A 16,659-nucleotide genomic window follows, 5' to 3' on the forward strand; every position below is an offset into this window, starting at 1 on the left:
TTCCTCATCAACAAATTTCTGAGTTCCAGTCAGGAAAACAAACTGTCTTGCTGCAAATGACACAGCTTGACCGACAGGGTGAAAGATACTTAAATAATGTAAAACACCCCGGTCGTAGCTCTTGTTATTTAATCCCTGTTACTATTAATACTGTCTTTAAGTGTTCAATGAAAATATGAAAAGATGCTCAATTACATTACTAGCTAAAGGAAAAATTAAAATAAGTCACCAATCTTAGCTTTACAAATCGGCAAAAATTAAAATACTAACATCCAGTGTGAGGAAATGGGGGCCCTGTAATGTGCTGCTGATGAGAGTCTAAATTAGTATAGCCTTTCTAAAAGAATATATGTCAGCACCTATCCGACTTTACAATGTGCATACTCAGTAATCCAGCATTTTCTCTTTTACAAATATTTCCTAAGAAACTGTGCAAAGATATATATATACACACACACACACACACATATACATATGTGTGTGTGTGTATAGGAGTGTTTGTATAAATATGTATATATGAAGAGATTTAACATAGCATTGCTAGAAAATGTAAAAAATGAAAAAAGTGTTCATCAATAGGGGAATGATTTAAAAAATGATGACCTATTCTTATGAGAGTTATACAATTAAGAAGACTCTATATGCAATGACCTGGAAAGAAAAAGCATATATTTTGCTAAGTTTTAAAAAAAATCAAGTCATAAAACAAAATGTAGAATGTGAGGTGCAGAACGTGAGGCCATTTTTATAACAGGGCATATGGGCATATACATAGACACAGATATGTCTCCTTCTATGAGCATTTAAAAAGGTCTAAAAGAATACTTGCTTATCTTTTAATAGTCGTTACCTTTGGGCAGTGGAATTGGGACAAACATAAGGCTGGGAGGGGACTTAAACTCTCTATAATATAGTTTCAGTACTGTAAGGACTTTAAAAAAATGGACAGGTAAAATTTTTCTTTTATAATATAAGAAGTCAGTAAGAATTTGTAAATTGTATGTAAGGACTGTACTAAAAGCCCAGGAACCCACGTATGTTGATTTATTATAGTAATTAGGCTTCCAAAGTTTCCCCCAGCATACCTGTACTTGAGCAAGCATAGTGCATAAGGGCATGTACACATACACACATGCGCACGTGCACACGCGCGCGCACACACACACACAGTGGGGTAATCCCAATGGGAGCCGTTAGATAGGGAGCTCTCCGCTCCCAACAGGGACAACCCCCAATCAAAGGCTTAATAGCAGCATCACGGAATGGCTAAAAGCACAGATCTGGAGTCAGATGGTCCTGGGCGCAATATCCAGCTCCACTGTTTTAAGATTTAAACACTCTGGGCACTACAGCGATTCAGATTCCCCACCTGTAAAATGGGAGTAAACAATGCCTTCTTCACATATACACCATGGAATACTATGCAGCCATAAAAAAGGATGAGTTTGTGTCCTTTGTAGGGACATGGATGCAGCTGGAAACCATCATTTTCAGCAAACTATCACAAGAACAGAAAACCAAACACCGCATGTTCTCACTCATAGGTGGGAACTGAACAATGAGATCACTTGGACTCGGGAAGGGGAACATCACACACCAGGGCCTATCATGGGGAGGGGGGAGGGGGAGGGATTGCATTGGGAGTTATACCTGATGCAAATGACGAGTTGATGGGTGCTGATGAGTTGATGGGTGCAGCACACCAACATGGCACAAGTATACATATGTAACAAACCTGCACGTTATGCACATGTACCCTAGAACTTAAAAGTATAATAATAAAAAATAATTAAAAGAAAACAAAAAAACAAAAAAAAACCAATGCCTTCTTTACAGTGTTGTTATGAGGACTAGTGAGCAAGGGCATGACAGGCATTCACTACACTGCCTCACCCAGAAAAAAGTGATTTTTCAGCTATCGGTGTCCAAAGACATGCATGCAGTCAAGCAGTTGGTGGGAAATTACTTTATCTTGCAAATCACAGCACCTCTATTGACAGCAGAATGTTAACCCTATAAGGAACCGCCTATTTATGGTTCCATACTTAACCTTCATGCAAAAACAATTCCCAAGTAACTAAAACTTTCCATCATACTGTTTTTCTTTTCAACAGGCACCATCACAAAGTATGACTGTGGGCTTTAGGGTCAGACTGGGTTTATAAAACCACCTCTGATACTCAGTAGGTATATGAATTAGGGCATGGTGCTTAAGCTCTTCCATAGTCTCACCTGGGAGGTTGCTCTGGACTTGCTTAGAGCACCAAGTATCTGATACACAGTAGAAAAATAACAATAACAGCTGCAACGAAGTGAGCATCTACTGTAGTCCAGGCATTCTCTCATTCTTGTGCCAACTCTGAAACAGGGCTGTCAGTATCATCTACTAAACTTGAGAACCTCAGAATCAGGGCATTGCATGACCTGCTCATAGGATTCCAGTTAGTAACTGCCATCTTCCTGCCTCCAAACTGAAAATGCTTTCTTAAGCAAAGGACTGGTATCTATGGGCACTGTGAATTCCTCACAATTCCTCTTCCACAGGGCTGCCATGGCCCAGTGCTTCACTACTACACCCTCAGTACCAGCTGTGTCTCAGTATCCTCTTTTATTATTCAGATACTCACAAGAAGCAGTAATATATTAAATTTACCTCAACGTGTAAGTGAATCGTTCATCCTATTTCCTCTGGGAAGAGGTCTCAGGCAGTTGGTCAGCACTGGGTGTTTAAAGATGGGGGCAGGGCCTGGCGAGGTGGCTCATGGCTGTAATCCCAGCACTTTAGGAGGCCGAGGTGGGTGGATCACCTGAAGTCAGGAGTTCAAGACCAGTCTGGCCAACATGGCAAAACCCTGTCTCTACTGAAAATACAAAAATTAGCCAGGTGCGGTGGCAAGTGCCTGTAATCTCAGGTACTTGGAAGGCTGAGGCAGGAGAATTGCTTGAGCCCGGGAGGCAGAGGTTGCAGTGAGCCAAGGTCATGTCTGCACTCCAGCCTGGGCGACAGAACGAGACTCTGTTTCAGAAAAAATAAAAATAAATAAATAAATAAGTAAATAAAAATAAAATAAAATAAAAAGAGGGGCAGAGAAACAGGCAGGAAGTGCCCAGAGAAAAGAGGGGCCCAAATAAACTTGACTGTAAGTCACAATTTTGCCAAGGGCTGACTCTGCCAATCAGTCTAAGATGCCATGCACAAAAATCCCTTTATTCTTGTCTTTTCTTTCTGTTCATTAATATTATTTAATGAGCAGTTATTAAGCACTTGCAGTGTGCAAATATTGTGGGACAATGCAGTCCCTGTCCTGAGACAATTTAGCGAGAGTTGATTCAATCATTTAATACTCTTAATGATCAAACATAGCACATTAACATAGTGAGTTTAATCTGTGTGGGTGCACACGCTCTCATGCTTGCGTGTGCAGATGCTTAGTTATATATGTAGATTATTCACAGTTCAGTCATTTCCATAATCCATCATTCCAACATCTTTTCTGGTTCAGATGACCATCTCACACCCCTCCCACAAAACTCAGCATGTTGAAATGCTCACTGCACTCGGCGTATACACCTAAAATTAACTTTTGTTTTTTAGAATTAGAACACGGTCAGATTTTCCCAAGTATTACTTATGTAAAACTGTTCTTGGGGTAATTTTGTAGTAATTAAGTATATGAGAGTAATTAAGGACTTCTCCGAATCTAATCATCAATCCCTGTTACTATGTAAGCATTAATAACATCATGGCTGATATGGAAAATTATTCCTGATTATGACTGCTGATTATAACATCGGAATAACATTAAGTGCACTCATCGGCTCATTTCTTTTGTGAATATGTCACAACTTTCTCCATGAAATCTATTACACTGTTGATTTATAATCAATTATATTTGTCTTTCTGGGATTTCAAGACGTGACACAATGCTTAAGTTCTAAGCAATGCAATTTCTTGACTTACTGCTTTATTATTTCATAACCTCATATATGTAGTTGTGATGAAATTTTCTGTGGGAGTATGTTTATTGTCTTTAAAATCAGCCTTTAAAAATAACCTTTAAGCAGGGCACGGTGGCTCACGCCTGTAATCCCAGCACTTTGGGAGGCCAAGGCAAGTGGATCACCTGCGGTCGGGAGTTCGAGAGCAGCCTGGCCAACGTGGTTAAACCCCGTCTCTACTAAAGATACAAAAAATTAGCTGGGTGTGGTGGTGCATGCCTGTAATCCCAGCTACTCTGGAGGCTGAGGCAGGGGCACCTCTTGAACCCTGGAGGCGGAGGTTGCAGTGAGCTGAGATCGCACCACTGCACTCCAGCCTGGGCGACAAGAACGAAACTTTGTCTCAAAAAATAAATAAATAAAATTAAAATTAAAATAACCTTTAAATATTTAACACAATAAATCGGCAGTGATGAAATCAGTCTTGGCTACAGCCCATTGGAATCTTGTTGGAAAGTACCATTGCACAATCACTGTGAGTAAACAGCCAACTGAGGAAGAAGTTAGCTAAACTTGTATTTGCCACCTCACTGCCATTTAAATATCAATGCTCTGATATTTCTACAGTTTGAAAGATGCTTTGGCTCCTTGGTGGGACAAGCCGTTTACAATATGTTTTGTTCTTGGAGTCCTGTTGGTGTCTGGAAACCCTTTGTTTCTTGTTGCACTCAATTTGAACTGGACTGACAAGCTTACAGCTCCATACTGAGGTAAGAAAATGCCATCATTGTCTGGGAGCTGACTGGCCTGCTTTAGGGAGCCTACAGGCAGGGCATGCTTTAAATCATGGGAAAGATAGCTCAGGAACCATAGAAGCCATGACCAACAGGGAGGGCGCCCCCTTCCCACTGCTGCTGCATTGATTTCAAACAGCCCAGACTGAGGAGGTAGCTTCAAGGTGTTTTCCTAACGAAATCTAATAAATGGTATGTGGATGACAGAAATCTCTGTGCTGGCGACTGGAAACTCCAGAGGGATGCAAAATAAGAGCACACAGTGGAAAGTATGGAAACCTAAGAGAATGGAAGAGATAGGAAAACATAGGGTAGAACCCTCAGAAAGAGGCCTGTGAGCTCCACCCTGACTTCCAAGGGAGGATATGAATGAATCTGTCTGTGAGACAGGTCATATTAGTCCCATTTTACAGATTAGAAAACCATCCTAGAGTGTGTTTGGCAGCCCCTTCAGTGTGCCTATCCAGTAAACACTGTTAATGGAATCTCCATTTTGTTAACTATGGCAATGCACTAAAATATCCATCTTCCCAGACCCCCTTGCTGTGTGACTAAGGGTATATGATGTAGAATATCAGCATTCATGCTGTGATCAGGAGGATGGAAGCCACCTGTTGACAATGACAAAGCACAAAGTTGGGAGGAGGCATGGGCACTGTGGACTCTGTGAGGCTCCTTCTCCACCTTGCACTGTTTCCTATTAGACATCTTGTCATGAGAGAAGGCTGAGGGCGGTGGCTCATGCCTGTAATCCCAGCACTTTGGGAGGCTGAGAAGGGTGGATCACTTGAGGTCAGGAGTTCAAGAGCAGCCTGGCCCACATGGTGAAACCCCGTCTCTACTAAAAATACAAAAAATTAGCCAGGCATGGTGGTGTGCATCTATAGTCCCAGCTACTCAGGAGGCTGAGGCAGGAGAATAGCTGCAACCCAGGAGGCAGAGGTTGCAGTGAACATAGATCGTTCAGGGTGAGACTCCATCTCAAAAAAAAAAAAGACATCTTGTCATGAGAGAAGAGTAAATTGCACACTGGGGTTGTTGGTGTTGTTGCTATAACATGATAAATAAACCCTGAAAAATCTTGTCCTCTGCACAAATGTGTATTAAAAATAAGGTCTTTGAGAAATCTACAATTGGGTCAGACCACTGAAAATCTTCGATACCTTCTAATTACTGCAGTAACAAAATAGTCAAGAGGAAATTTAGATGGGCAGTTCAGTGTGGCTATAGGCTCCTGGGTGGTTATTAAAAATCACATAAAATAGACTGGAAAGGCTGGCTGACAGGTACTGAGACAACAACTGATAGCAGGGCCCAGTGCACAGGAAGGTGTGTGGTCTGCCATGAGCTGAGGACCATGCAAGGCTGGATGTGCACCTATCTGGGAGGGAGCCCCCCGGGATTGTGCTCATTTCAAACGTTATTAAAATAGAGCTGAAAGGGCTCCTGTCTGGACAGCAGCTAGGCGGAGGACGTTTTTGTTCTCTTCTCTTACTATTCCAGCTTTTGTCTAGGAAAGACTGTGTGTGAACTAACACAATTACACATTAATCTGACATCATTCCCCTATTTACCAGTTGCATCTGAGTGAACGGAACTCTTTAATAAGTCACTGTTGTTCGAGTGTTCTGTACATGTGGCCCAACATAATCCCAACAGTTAGAGCTTAATGTTCCTACCTCTCTCATTCCAGTCTCTACACAGCACTCTACTTGATTGTCCTAAAATACTGGGCTGACTTCTTCATTCGGTAGGTTACATTTAGCATGGCACAAAACCCTTCATGAGCTGGCCTTGTGAGTTCTCCATCCTCTTCCTCCTCTACTCCATGGCTTAACCTGTGTACTCCAGCCATCCCCTTGGCTCTTCCCTCTGTGCACACACACAACACACTGTCATTTGTGTTCTCACCTGTGCTCTTTGCTTCCCCTCTGCCTGGAATGCCTGCCCAATAAGGTATTTATCTCCAAACCCTCTTCAAGCATCACCTCTACAGACCCTTCTTTGACATCTTCTTCCGAATAAATCAGGTGCCTTTTGTACCTTCTCTTATTGCATATGTCACAGTGTATTGATTAAATGACATTCATGTTTGTCTGGCACATAGTGGGTGACCAATGAACACTTGCTGAACTGAACTTAGTGCCTCCTTGATGGGCCCAGAAGCAGGAAGATTGGGAAAATGCTGTTGTAGGAATTCTCATGGCATGCTAATAATCCTGGAGAGATTAGGGCATTTAGAAAGAAATGATCCATTAGTCCAATAACAAAACGTACAAATATCAACTCTCGGGCAACTAATCCAGGCAACATTCTGAAGCTTGTCTGGGCAAGAGAAGTGTTCTAAGGAAAAAGAAAAGACCAAAGAGCAAGTTTACACGATTGCAGAGTGTCCTTATGTTTACATCTAAAATAAAGGACTAAAGTGTACTAAGAAGTTGTCTTGGAGATCTCACCCAAACAGAGACCCATAAATGCTACCAAGATTCAAACATTAAAGGAAATGATACCTCATTCCCTGTACTAATGAAAGCAAAATGAATGAATGAGATGGATGCAGAGTCAACAAAACTAAGCAATGGTCCTGGTGAGAAAATTTGAAAAAGCAGTGCTAGTAATCTTTCAAAGTATGCCTTTTACAAAATACCTCAGTAAAAATATAGAGAGAACACACAATGTTTAGGCTCAGTATCATTTAGTATTACAGCACGATTAACAAAACCCGACGGACCTCATCTTCATTTGGAAGACCAAAGCCCGTCTGACTTGTAACCTTTCATAGCTCTCTGTAATGCAACATCTACACACAGGAGTCTACATTTCCCCATGGAAACATATAAATGTATATTTATTTCAGTGTGCCTTTGACTTAGAAACATGTTGTTGATTAAGAATATGGCTTGGGGCCGGGAGTGGTGGCTCACGCCTGTAATCCCAGCTCTTTGGGAGGCCAAAGTGGGCGGACTGCCTGAGGTCAGGAGTTTGAGACCAGTCTAGCCAACTTGGTGAAACCCCATCTCTACTAAAAACACAAAAAAATAAGCCGGATGTGGGGCATGCGCCTGTAATCCCAGTTACTCAGGAGACTGAGGCAGGGGAATTGCTTGAACCAGGGAGGGGGAGGTTGCAGTGAGCCGAGATCGTGCCACTGTACTCCAGCCTCAGTGACAGAGTGAGACTACGTTCCAAACAAACAAACAAACAAACAAAGAATATGGCTTGGAAATTTAGACCTCTTGATAAAGGCACCTGCATAGTTTGCTAAGGCAGCAATGCCTAGACATTTTATAATCTTATTTGTCTCAGTTGTTGTCCCTAAAAATACAGTGATGGTATTCTCCCTGACCTCTACCTACTGCAAGGAGTACAGAAGAAATGGGGGTGACTACACTCATTAAAACCACGAAGTTTTTGAAAGAGAGAACAAACACTCACTTGAACTATTGCATTAGTAACCCTGACACTGCTTTGGGCTTTAAAAATCAAGTTTTATTAGGGGATAGTGTTCTCTGTTACCAAGATGCTATATAACTCCTGCAAACTCGTCCAACAAAAGCTGAAAGGCAAGACCAATAAATGCAACTCATTAAGAAGGTCTCATTTTTACTCTCAGCATTGTACTGCCCACTTGAAAAATAGTAAGATACATTTTGTTCTTACTCTAAAGAGTAGTTGATGAGAACTGCTAGAAATGTTGCCTAGAAAGTTCCAGAAAAACAAATTCAGAAAGTGCTTGGAGAATGAAGTAAGGCTACATCTGGATACTTACCAATTAACTACTAGCAGTGGACCAATGGCTAATACAGGGGCATGCCCTTTGCAACCTCATCGCAACAGTCACTTGCCCATCTTCCTGGAGAAAGTCATGATTTCTCAATTTGCCTAACTACATTTTAAACTTATTTTTAGGGCTGACATTAGCAGTTTTTCATTGGCCATGGGAACTTTTTTAACAATTAGAATGTGAAAGCTCGGGCCTAGCACAGGTGACTGACACCTATAATCCTAACACTGAAAGGCTGAGGCAGGAGGATCACTTGAGCCCAAGAGTTCAAGACCAGCCTGGGCAACATAGTGAGACCCCATTTCTACAAAAACAATAAACGAAATTAGCCAGGTGTGGTCGTGTGTGCCTGCAGTCTCAGCAGCTCGGGAGGCTAAAATAAGACTGTCTCAACCCAGGAGTTTGAGGCTGCAGTGAGCTATGACTGTGCCACTGCACTCCAGCCTTGGGGACAGAGTGAGACCCTGTCCCTAAAAATAAATTGTTTTTAATGTGAAAGTTAAAAAAATCCCAACAATTTCAAGCTGACAATATATTCATTATTTAACTTAAAAAAAAAAAAAGAAAAGAAAAGAAATGTGGAAGAAGAGTATTTTGCCAAGAGGTGCAGGAAAATAATAGGGTAGATCCCATTTTCTGTATCCTCTTGTTCATTATTCACTTGTTGAATGAGGGAGTGTCAATCACTTAGTCAGTAAATATTTACTAAATGCCTACTTTGCACCAAGTATTATGCCTGCCCTAGGGCTACAAACATTATCCCTATTCTCAAAGAGTCTAATTTTAAAAATAGAAGGGGATAGAAGGAAGAGCATTAAATTAATTAAGCTCCTACTCTGTGCCAGGTGCTTTTCCTGTCAAATCTTCCTAACAACTGAAGAGAGAAGATAGATGAAATGCCCCCAACTTAACGAATGTGAACTAAGACTCCATAATTTGCCCAGAGTCACACAGTTCAGGGTAGACTAGTGTTTGCATTCAAATTGGTCTAATTTCAAAACCCTTTTTGAAGATTTTTTTAGAGAAAAAAGAAGAAATCACCCATTATCCTACCATCCTGATATAAAACCGTCAATATTTTAGAGAACTTCCTTCCAATTTTTCTTCTACACATAGGTCAATTTTTAAATTTTTAAAAATGTGTTTCACAGTTGTAATCAAAATGTGTTACACTGCATTTTCTTGGAACTTTGATACCATCAACTGTGAAATGCTCCATTACTCTAGATAGCACCAGAAAGAAAAATCACTGCCAATTACATGGTGCCACCATGAGCTATGTCCAGATTTCAGTGATGTTAAAATGTGAAGGTGAAAAATTTGTGTCTTAGAATCAATGGCCTACTCTACATTTCACACAGCCCACACTCAGGCTGTGCACCTCCTGCCTGGAGTGGTGAGGATGGCTTCACGGCGCAGGGGACCCGGGTCTCTTTCGCAGTAGATAAACTCCTTGACTGGACTGGCAGGCCCTCCTCAGAGGGAAGAGGGCTCAATTTGCCTGTCTTTTGCGTGCCTTGATGCCTTGCCTTGTACACAGTAGATACTCAAGAAGTATTTCTTGGTTGAATAAATACATAACTAAAGCTTGAGAAACAATGTATAGCCAGCAGAAGGTAAAAATGACCATAGGCCTACAGAATGGTACAAGTGCAAATTTTGATGGGGGTTTGTGTGGCTACACTGGGCAAGTGGGGAGATGAGATGGATAGAACTTTGAGGCAGAACCAATAGCTCTGGTTTTTTAAGGTCTCTTCCTTCCTACAGCTGGCTGCTGTTTTTGTATCACCTCCTCTTTGCTGTTCAGGCCTTTGCTTTGATGTTCTTGTCCAAGCCTAGCTCCATACTGCTGGTTGATTTTGCCATCTTGGAAAATTGTTCACGCTCAGTTTGCATATTGATTTAGATTTGTTTGGGAACATCACCCATTAATTTCAAGTAATAACTCATATGGAGAAAATTCGGGCATCAGCAAGAGGCAGGTAGAGGAGAGTTGTATTTTTTAGTAATTGAAACATTCAGCCTAAAAGGACAGTATCTCTTCTGCTTATACAAATCGGACTGCCCTAGGAAGTAAAAGCCTGTGACAGTTCAAATCTATATGATTTGGCAATTCAGCTTTCTATGGATGCTCATTAAGATAGGTGTCTGAAATGGCAAAATGAGTTTAAATAAAGAAAAGAAACTAAGACTTAGTTCTCTATGCATATTCCCCATTAAACACAAGATCTGCACATTTAGAAAATCATTATGATTTCTCTTGCTTTCCTTTTCTCCGTTTCATCCTCCGTTCACCTAACAAGTATCCGTCTCTTTGCCACTTGTAAAGAGCTGTGTTAAGTTTTCTAAAAGATACAGTTTTCTGATGGGTCAGTCAATGCTCACAGAGAAGTTTGCACATTCATAGTGAAAGCATGTTTTATTCACAGATAAGTAAATCACAAGGTGGAGGAAGCATAAATACTACCAGAGAAACGTGAAACAGAATCAGAGTTTAGAGCCTGGAGAGATGACGTTGGCTGGGAGATCAGGAAAGGCTTCAGGGAGGAGGTGTCATTCCGCCTGCGCCTTGAAGGTTAGCGAGGATGTGAACCTATGAGAACGAGAGCAAAAACCTAGCAGAGCAGAGGCACGCCTGGGCACAAGAATTCCTGTCATGTCTTTCTCCATGGGCTGTCTATTGTTTAGAAACAGGATGCTATTGCTGGTGTTAGAGCCCTGGTCAATGAAAAAACCAACAACTTGAGCTGACCAGTGCGAGGTATAATAAATTATATCATCATCAGGCCAAAGTCAGGAAAATACCATAGGATTTCATGCCTACCAAGTGTGAAAGTTTAGAGGCAAATGAAAGCCTAAGCCTCGTGCAGAACAGAACATCTGAAATCCACGACAGGTAACTAAGATGAAAAGCAACAGCACAATGTCACTTTTCAAAACTCAAGGGACTGCCAGCTTCTTGCTTACCATGGACATGGATACCATTTGGTTGAAAAGAAGAGTTTGTTTCTGGCTGATAGGACTTCAGGTGTGAACCTGATGGCTGCTGGGTATGGGGAGGCTGTGTTCTTTGCAGTATTGAAGAAGGAGCCGGAACTCTCCGGGGGCTGATATGGTGAGGAGATGGAGCAGAAGGTGCAAACCTGAGAAAACAATTATAAAAGGAAACATGAGGGACATAAAACAGCAGGAACAAAGACAAACTCTCCAAAGCCAAATTCTCACCTCCCATTCTGGCTAAACAAGAGCGTGACAACAAGCTTTTTAAAAAAAAATCCTTCAGGATTTTTCTCTACCCTCTCCCTCCCCACTGCCATTTCCCATTTAACCACTGAATTCTCAACTGAGATACAGAGGGAATAAACAAGAACAATAAAGGGAAAACCTACTCACAGTTTGGGTTTCTCAAGATTTCTAAGCTGCATTTCAAGTACACTATGTTTGGTGAAATTCAAAGTACATCTTTTGCCAAGCCGTTTTTCTGCTAATTTTTAAAATCCATTTGCATTTTAGGGGGAAATTTGATCCATATGTTTCTGAATCATTTACACTTAGCTCATAAACATTTTGTTTTGTAAGATATATCTGAGGTCCAAGAAGTGTTGTTACAAGTCTTTATTACGAGCCTCTCTAATCCTATTCTCTTTAAACAATGCATTTTCTTTTGCCAAGAATGAATTAACTTAAACCTCAAAGGTCAAGTGTGGCTTGAAATCCAGAACCCACGAGATCTGCGTGGGCTCCGTGCCTGGCAAAGAGTATTCTTAAGGGTATGATAGCAACATGATGTAGGAGTCACATACGCCAATCACAGTAAGACTATTGGTGGTTTCTGGGGTGGGGGACATATTGGTGTTTAAATAAGGTGATGTTGTCAAGAAACCAGGGATATGAAATGGATGATTGTACATTGATCTTCCAATTGTAAAGGAAAATTGGAAAGACCTGACTCACTATGTTTAAAATGACAGTTTATGCTTTCTACCATTGAAGGCAAGATGGAATTGTGAGAACAATGTTACAGTTTGGCAATGTCTATCAAATATCAAAATGATCTTCTGGGTGCCAGTTCAGTAGGGGACTGGCACAAGTGTAGGGGAGAAAGGAGCAAGGAGTCTGTCAGTGCAGTAAAATGAAGCAGCAAAATAACTTTGGGGAAAACTACACTAGCAATGAATTGTTTAGTTTCCTCAAAAAGTCCCAGTAAGCTGAAAACTTAATCAGCTGTTCCTTACAGTGTGTAGAAAGACAGGCTTTGTTTTGCACTAACACGTATAGGTCACCATCTGCTTACATTGCTTATTTCACAGGAACAAATCACTTTAACTTTGCTGGGCTTTTGTGGAGGGCCATAGATGATAAAAAGGGAAGATGAACCAGTCAAGTTTATAAAGTGATTGGAAACATTCTGAACCAGAATATTTAATAAGGGCAGAGCTTCTATGTTTGTACTATAGCAGTAAGAAAGCATGGGACAAAAATCTCATATTCTTTTTGCTTTTCCCATGTGAGGTGTGATGAGACTATAGAAGAAGGTAAATCTAAGAACCAAGAAAGGAGTCAGACTTGCTAACCTCTAGGGAAAAGAGGTCAAGGCAAGGAGCTTAAACAAACCAGCTGGGCTGGGATGCCTGTGTAATTGATCATTTACATCTTCATTCCACTGAAAGAGAATAGTAACTGACTGTCCCATGCTGGGTAAATACACATTGTCTGAGCATATCATCTTAATTGGGATGACCCTGAAAAGATGTGCTGAATAGCTGGAGAGAAAACACAGCAGGCAAACCCTGGCACTGCCCTGAGAACATCTAGTAAAACTCATTTGCCAGGATTCCTCATATGGAGGCTATTTTCTGGGGGAACATGTCTTTAACGTGTCTCGCAAGTTGCTCTGAGGTTGTGGAAGAGGGATGAGGAATTGTGAGATCACAGACTTTAGGGGTAGAAGGAATCCAGGTTACCACCTAATCCCGAATCCCCTGGTACTTAAAGATCCCCAGGGTTGGAAGGAGGAAGGATCTGAATTTCAAGGCAACCTATGGTGCTATTTAACAGTCATTGCTGGTGTCCCAATTTTGGTTATTTTTGGGCAAAGGAGCAAGATCCTTTGATTGGCTCCCTAATTCTGTTTCCTCAGTTGTAAAGAAAAGATGCAACTTGCTCTAGATGGTTTTACAGTCCCTTCTTCTGGAATGTCTGCTATCCTCTTTCTGTTGAGGACTGATGGGACACACAGCTGTGTGAATGGGCAAGTCGGCAAGTAGATCTATATCTAGATCCTACATATATATGATTCTATATAATTATATGCTAATTAAATCATTCTTATGTACTCATTCAGGGAAGGTCCAAACCAGGGCCATGCTCTCTTGGCTACCAAATATTACCCAGTATTAAATATGATAGGTACAAATCATGGTTTTAGCACTGCTATCTCAATGACACGCAGGAATAAAATATTATGGCTTCAACTGACTCAAGATTTTGCTTTTTCCTAATTCAGGCTGAATTTTCCTCTATGTTATTCAAATAAATGAATTTATATAATATAAAGTTAATATAATTTCAAAACACAGTATGCCACCCCATATAAAGTATTAATGAAAATTTAAATATAAACTATTCTAAGTAAAATACACATTTAAAGTAGGCTTTGATTTGAAAAGGAAAGAAATAATACAGAAATGTTAACTTTCAAACATATGGAGCAAAAAAAAAAAAAAAAAAAGGACAAAAAGTGATCACAATTATCCAGACAATTGCTAGGAACAAGGAAGTAGATAGGAAGCCACCACTAAAAAGTCCAGCATAAGAAGTGAATGTATATATAGGATTGATTTTCAAGTACAGCAGACAGAATCAATTTTGTTGCTGTGTAAAAACACCACATAGTACCATACTTAAAATATTTCAAAATTTATTAATTTAAATGTAATGTTTATAAAGTTAGTTACTTGTTAACTAGCTCATAGTAGAGTAGAAATAGTAAAGTAAAATCAGGGGTGAGAGGGCAGGAGAGGCATGGGGAAGATGAAGAGAGTCTTCCTGTTCGAGGTAAAGTCCTTGGGAATGTCAAAACACAAAAATGGACAACTCTTCCCTTAGCAAGAGAGATGCCAGGAGAATGATTCAACAAGCTAACAAGTAGTCTGAGGTTATTTGGTGCAAAAGCAAACAACAAACAGAAAACACACATGCTTAGATGCTCACTAAGCAAAAATAAACTGTTTTCACTATCGTTGAAGGCAAGGGACGGGCCTCAGAATCCCATCTTCTAAGTGTCTGCACCTACTTTCCAACCCTGTTTCTTCAAACACGCACACACATACACACACACACACACACACACACACACACCCCAAAATGAATATGCCCTGAATATTCTGCCCCCAAAAGTTAAGTGAGACTTTATTTTAAATCAAATGAAGGTGAATTAAATTTCTTTGATGCTAAAATAAAACATGGTGATGCCGAGGATAAACTGTAGTTTTTCACCATTTTCCCTCTTACGGAGTATCTTATTCCCCAATTATGTCAGACCAAGATGACATCACTCTCATTCATCTTGAGTTACAGTGTGTCCAAGAGCCAGAAGAGACACCTTCTGACATCTTTTCTAGGTCCAACCCTGTTCTCTGGTTGCTGATCTGCAGTTGACATTTCAGAGCTTTCATTGGACATAGCTTATTAGTCTCTTCTTTAGCATTTTAAACTTCTTTGAAACAATAGATGATTGTTCTGTAAATGGGCTCATAACAGCCTAAAAAAAAAAAATTACTGCTTAACAGAAACAGATCGCACAAAAGCTAACCAAAGAACTGAGTCAAACATTTCCACTCATTTGGTAGAGGAGTTTGTATAACCCTACCAAGAGCAATGGTATGCAAAAGAAAAAAAGAAAGGGAAGGGGAAGGATTTTAAAACCTCATAAAAAATCCTCTGTGGGGAGCTGGGCACAGTGGCTCACCCCAGTAATCCCAGCACTTTGGGAGGCCGAGGTGGGCGGATCCTGAGGTCAGGAGATCGAGACTATCCTGGCTAACACAGTGAAACCCCATCTCTACTCAAAGTACAAAAAATTAGCCAGGTGTGGTGGCGGGCGCCTGTAGTCCCAGCTATTCGGGAGGCTGAGGCAGGAGAATGGCGTGAACCCAGGAGGCGGAGCTTGCAGTGAGCCGAGATCGCACCACTGCACTCCAGCCTGGGTGACAGAGCAAGACTCCGTCAAAAAAAAAAAAAAAAATCCTCTGGGGGTTGAGGAAACATTTAAAACATTTCTGCAAATATGTATCTCTGCCTGTCTCAAAGAATGTCTGATTATTTGTGGGTATTTACTTGGCCACTCTCTTTCCCTTCTACGCCCTTCTCCTCTGCTTTCTCAGCCACAACCCCCTGTTATCATTGAGCTCCCCAGCCATGCAGTGGCACGGTCCAACAGCATTCAATCTTAGACTGTTTCTCAGATCAGTTGCTCCCAACTGAGATGCGTAGACACTGAGACACTGAGACACTGAGAACTGCTTAGGTTCATGTGCAGAAAAAGCAGGAATGGCAGGAGAAGCAGATGGACAAAGAAGAAGACAGACAGGCCACAAGTCACACCCACCTAGGCTTGGATCCTGGGTCTGTCTGTTACTAGCTGGGTAAAGAAGTAAATTCCCCACTTTCTCCCAGGATCAATTTTAAGCATAAAACAAAGGTAATCTCAACTTTCACTGAAGGTTGTAAAGTCCGTGGTGACATTTATTCATTCAAGGGGTCTGTGTTGAACACTAAATGTGTGGCATCGTTCTAAGCACTAGGGATAGAGCAACAAAAGACACATATCTCTGTCTTTGTGGAACTTACATTTTAGTAAGGGGAGGCAGGCAGTGAAGAAATTTAAGTAAGCAACATATCTACTGGGCTAGAGAAAATGAGTGCTATGGAGAAACTCATGAAGACAGCAAAGGGTAGGGTGGATTAGGAATAATTTTAAATTGGGAAGTCAGGAATATCAAAGTACTTAATACAATAAATGTCTGATGCCTTCTGGGTGGCCAATACATGTTTATGGAATGACTGATTGAATGTACATTTAAGGCATCCCTGACATTAACATGTACCCCAGTGTTCGAGAGCTGTGTAAGACTGTGGTCC

General features: G+C 40.9%; 1 protein-coding gene across 2 annotated transcripts in view; it reads right to left on the reverse strand.

Annotated features, from left to right (window-relative positions):
- The window catches only part of GLIS3 (GLIS family zinc finger 3), a 489,017-nt gene that overhangs the window by 20,671 nt on the left and 451,687 nt on the right, over nucleotides 1-16,659 (reverse strand). For both annotated transcript variants that reach the window (XM_011988357.1, XM_011988358.1), the window contains one exon: nucleotides 11,485-11,660. In XM_011988357.1, coding sequence (XP_011843747.1) covers nucleotides 11,485-11,660 — 176 coding nt within the window. The remainder of the gene's footprint in view (nucleotides 1-11,484; nucleotides 11,661-16,659) is intronic.

This window comes from Mandrillus leucophaeus, unplaced genomic scaffold (genome assembly GCF_000951045.1).
Source record: "Mandrillus leucophaeus isolate KB7577 unplaced genomic scaffold, Mleu.le_1.0 Scaffold329, whole genome shotgun sequence".
Classification (NCBI taxonomy): Eukaryota; Metazoa; Chordata; class Mammalia; order Primates; family Cercopithecidae; genus Mandrillus; species Mandrillus leucophaeus.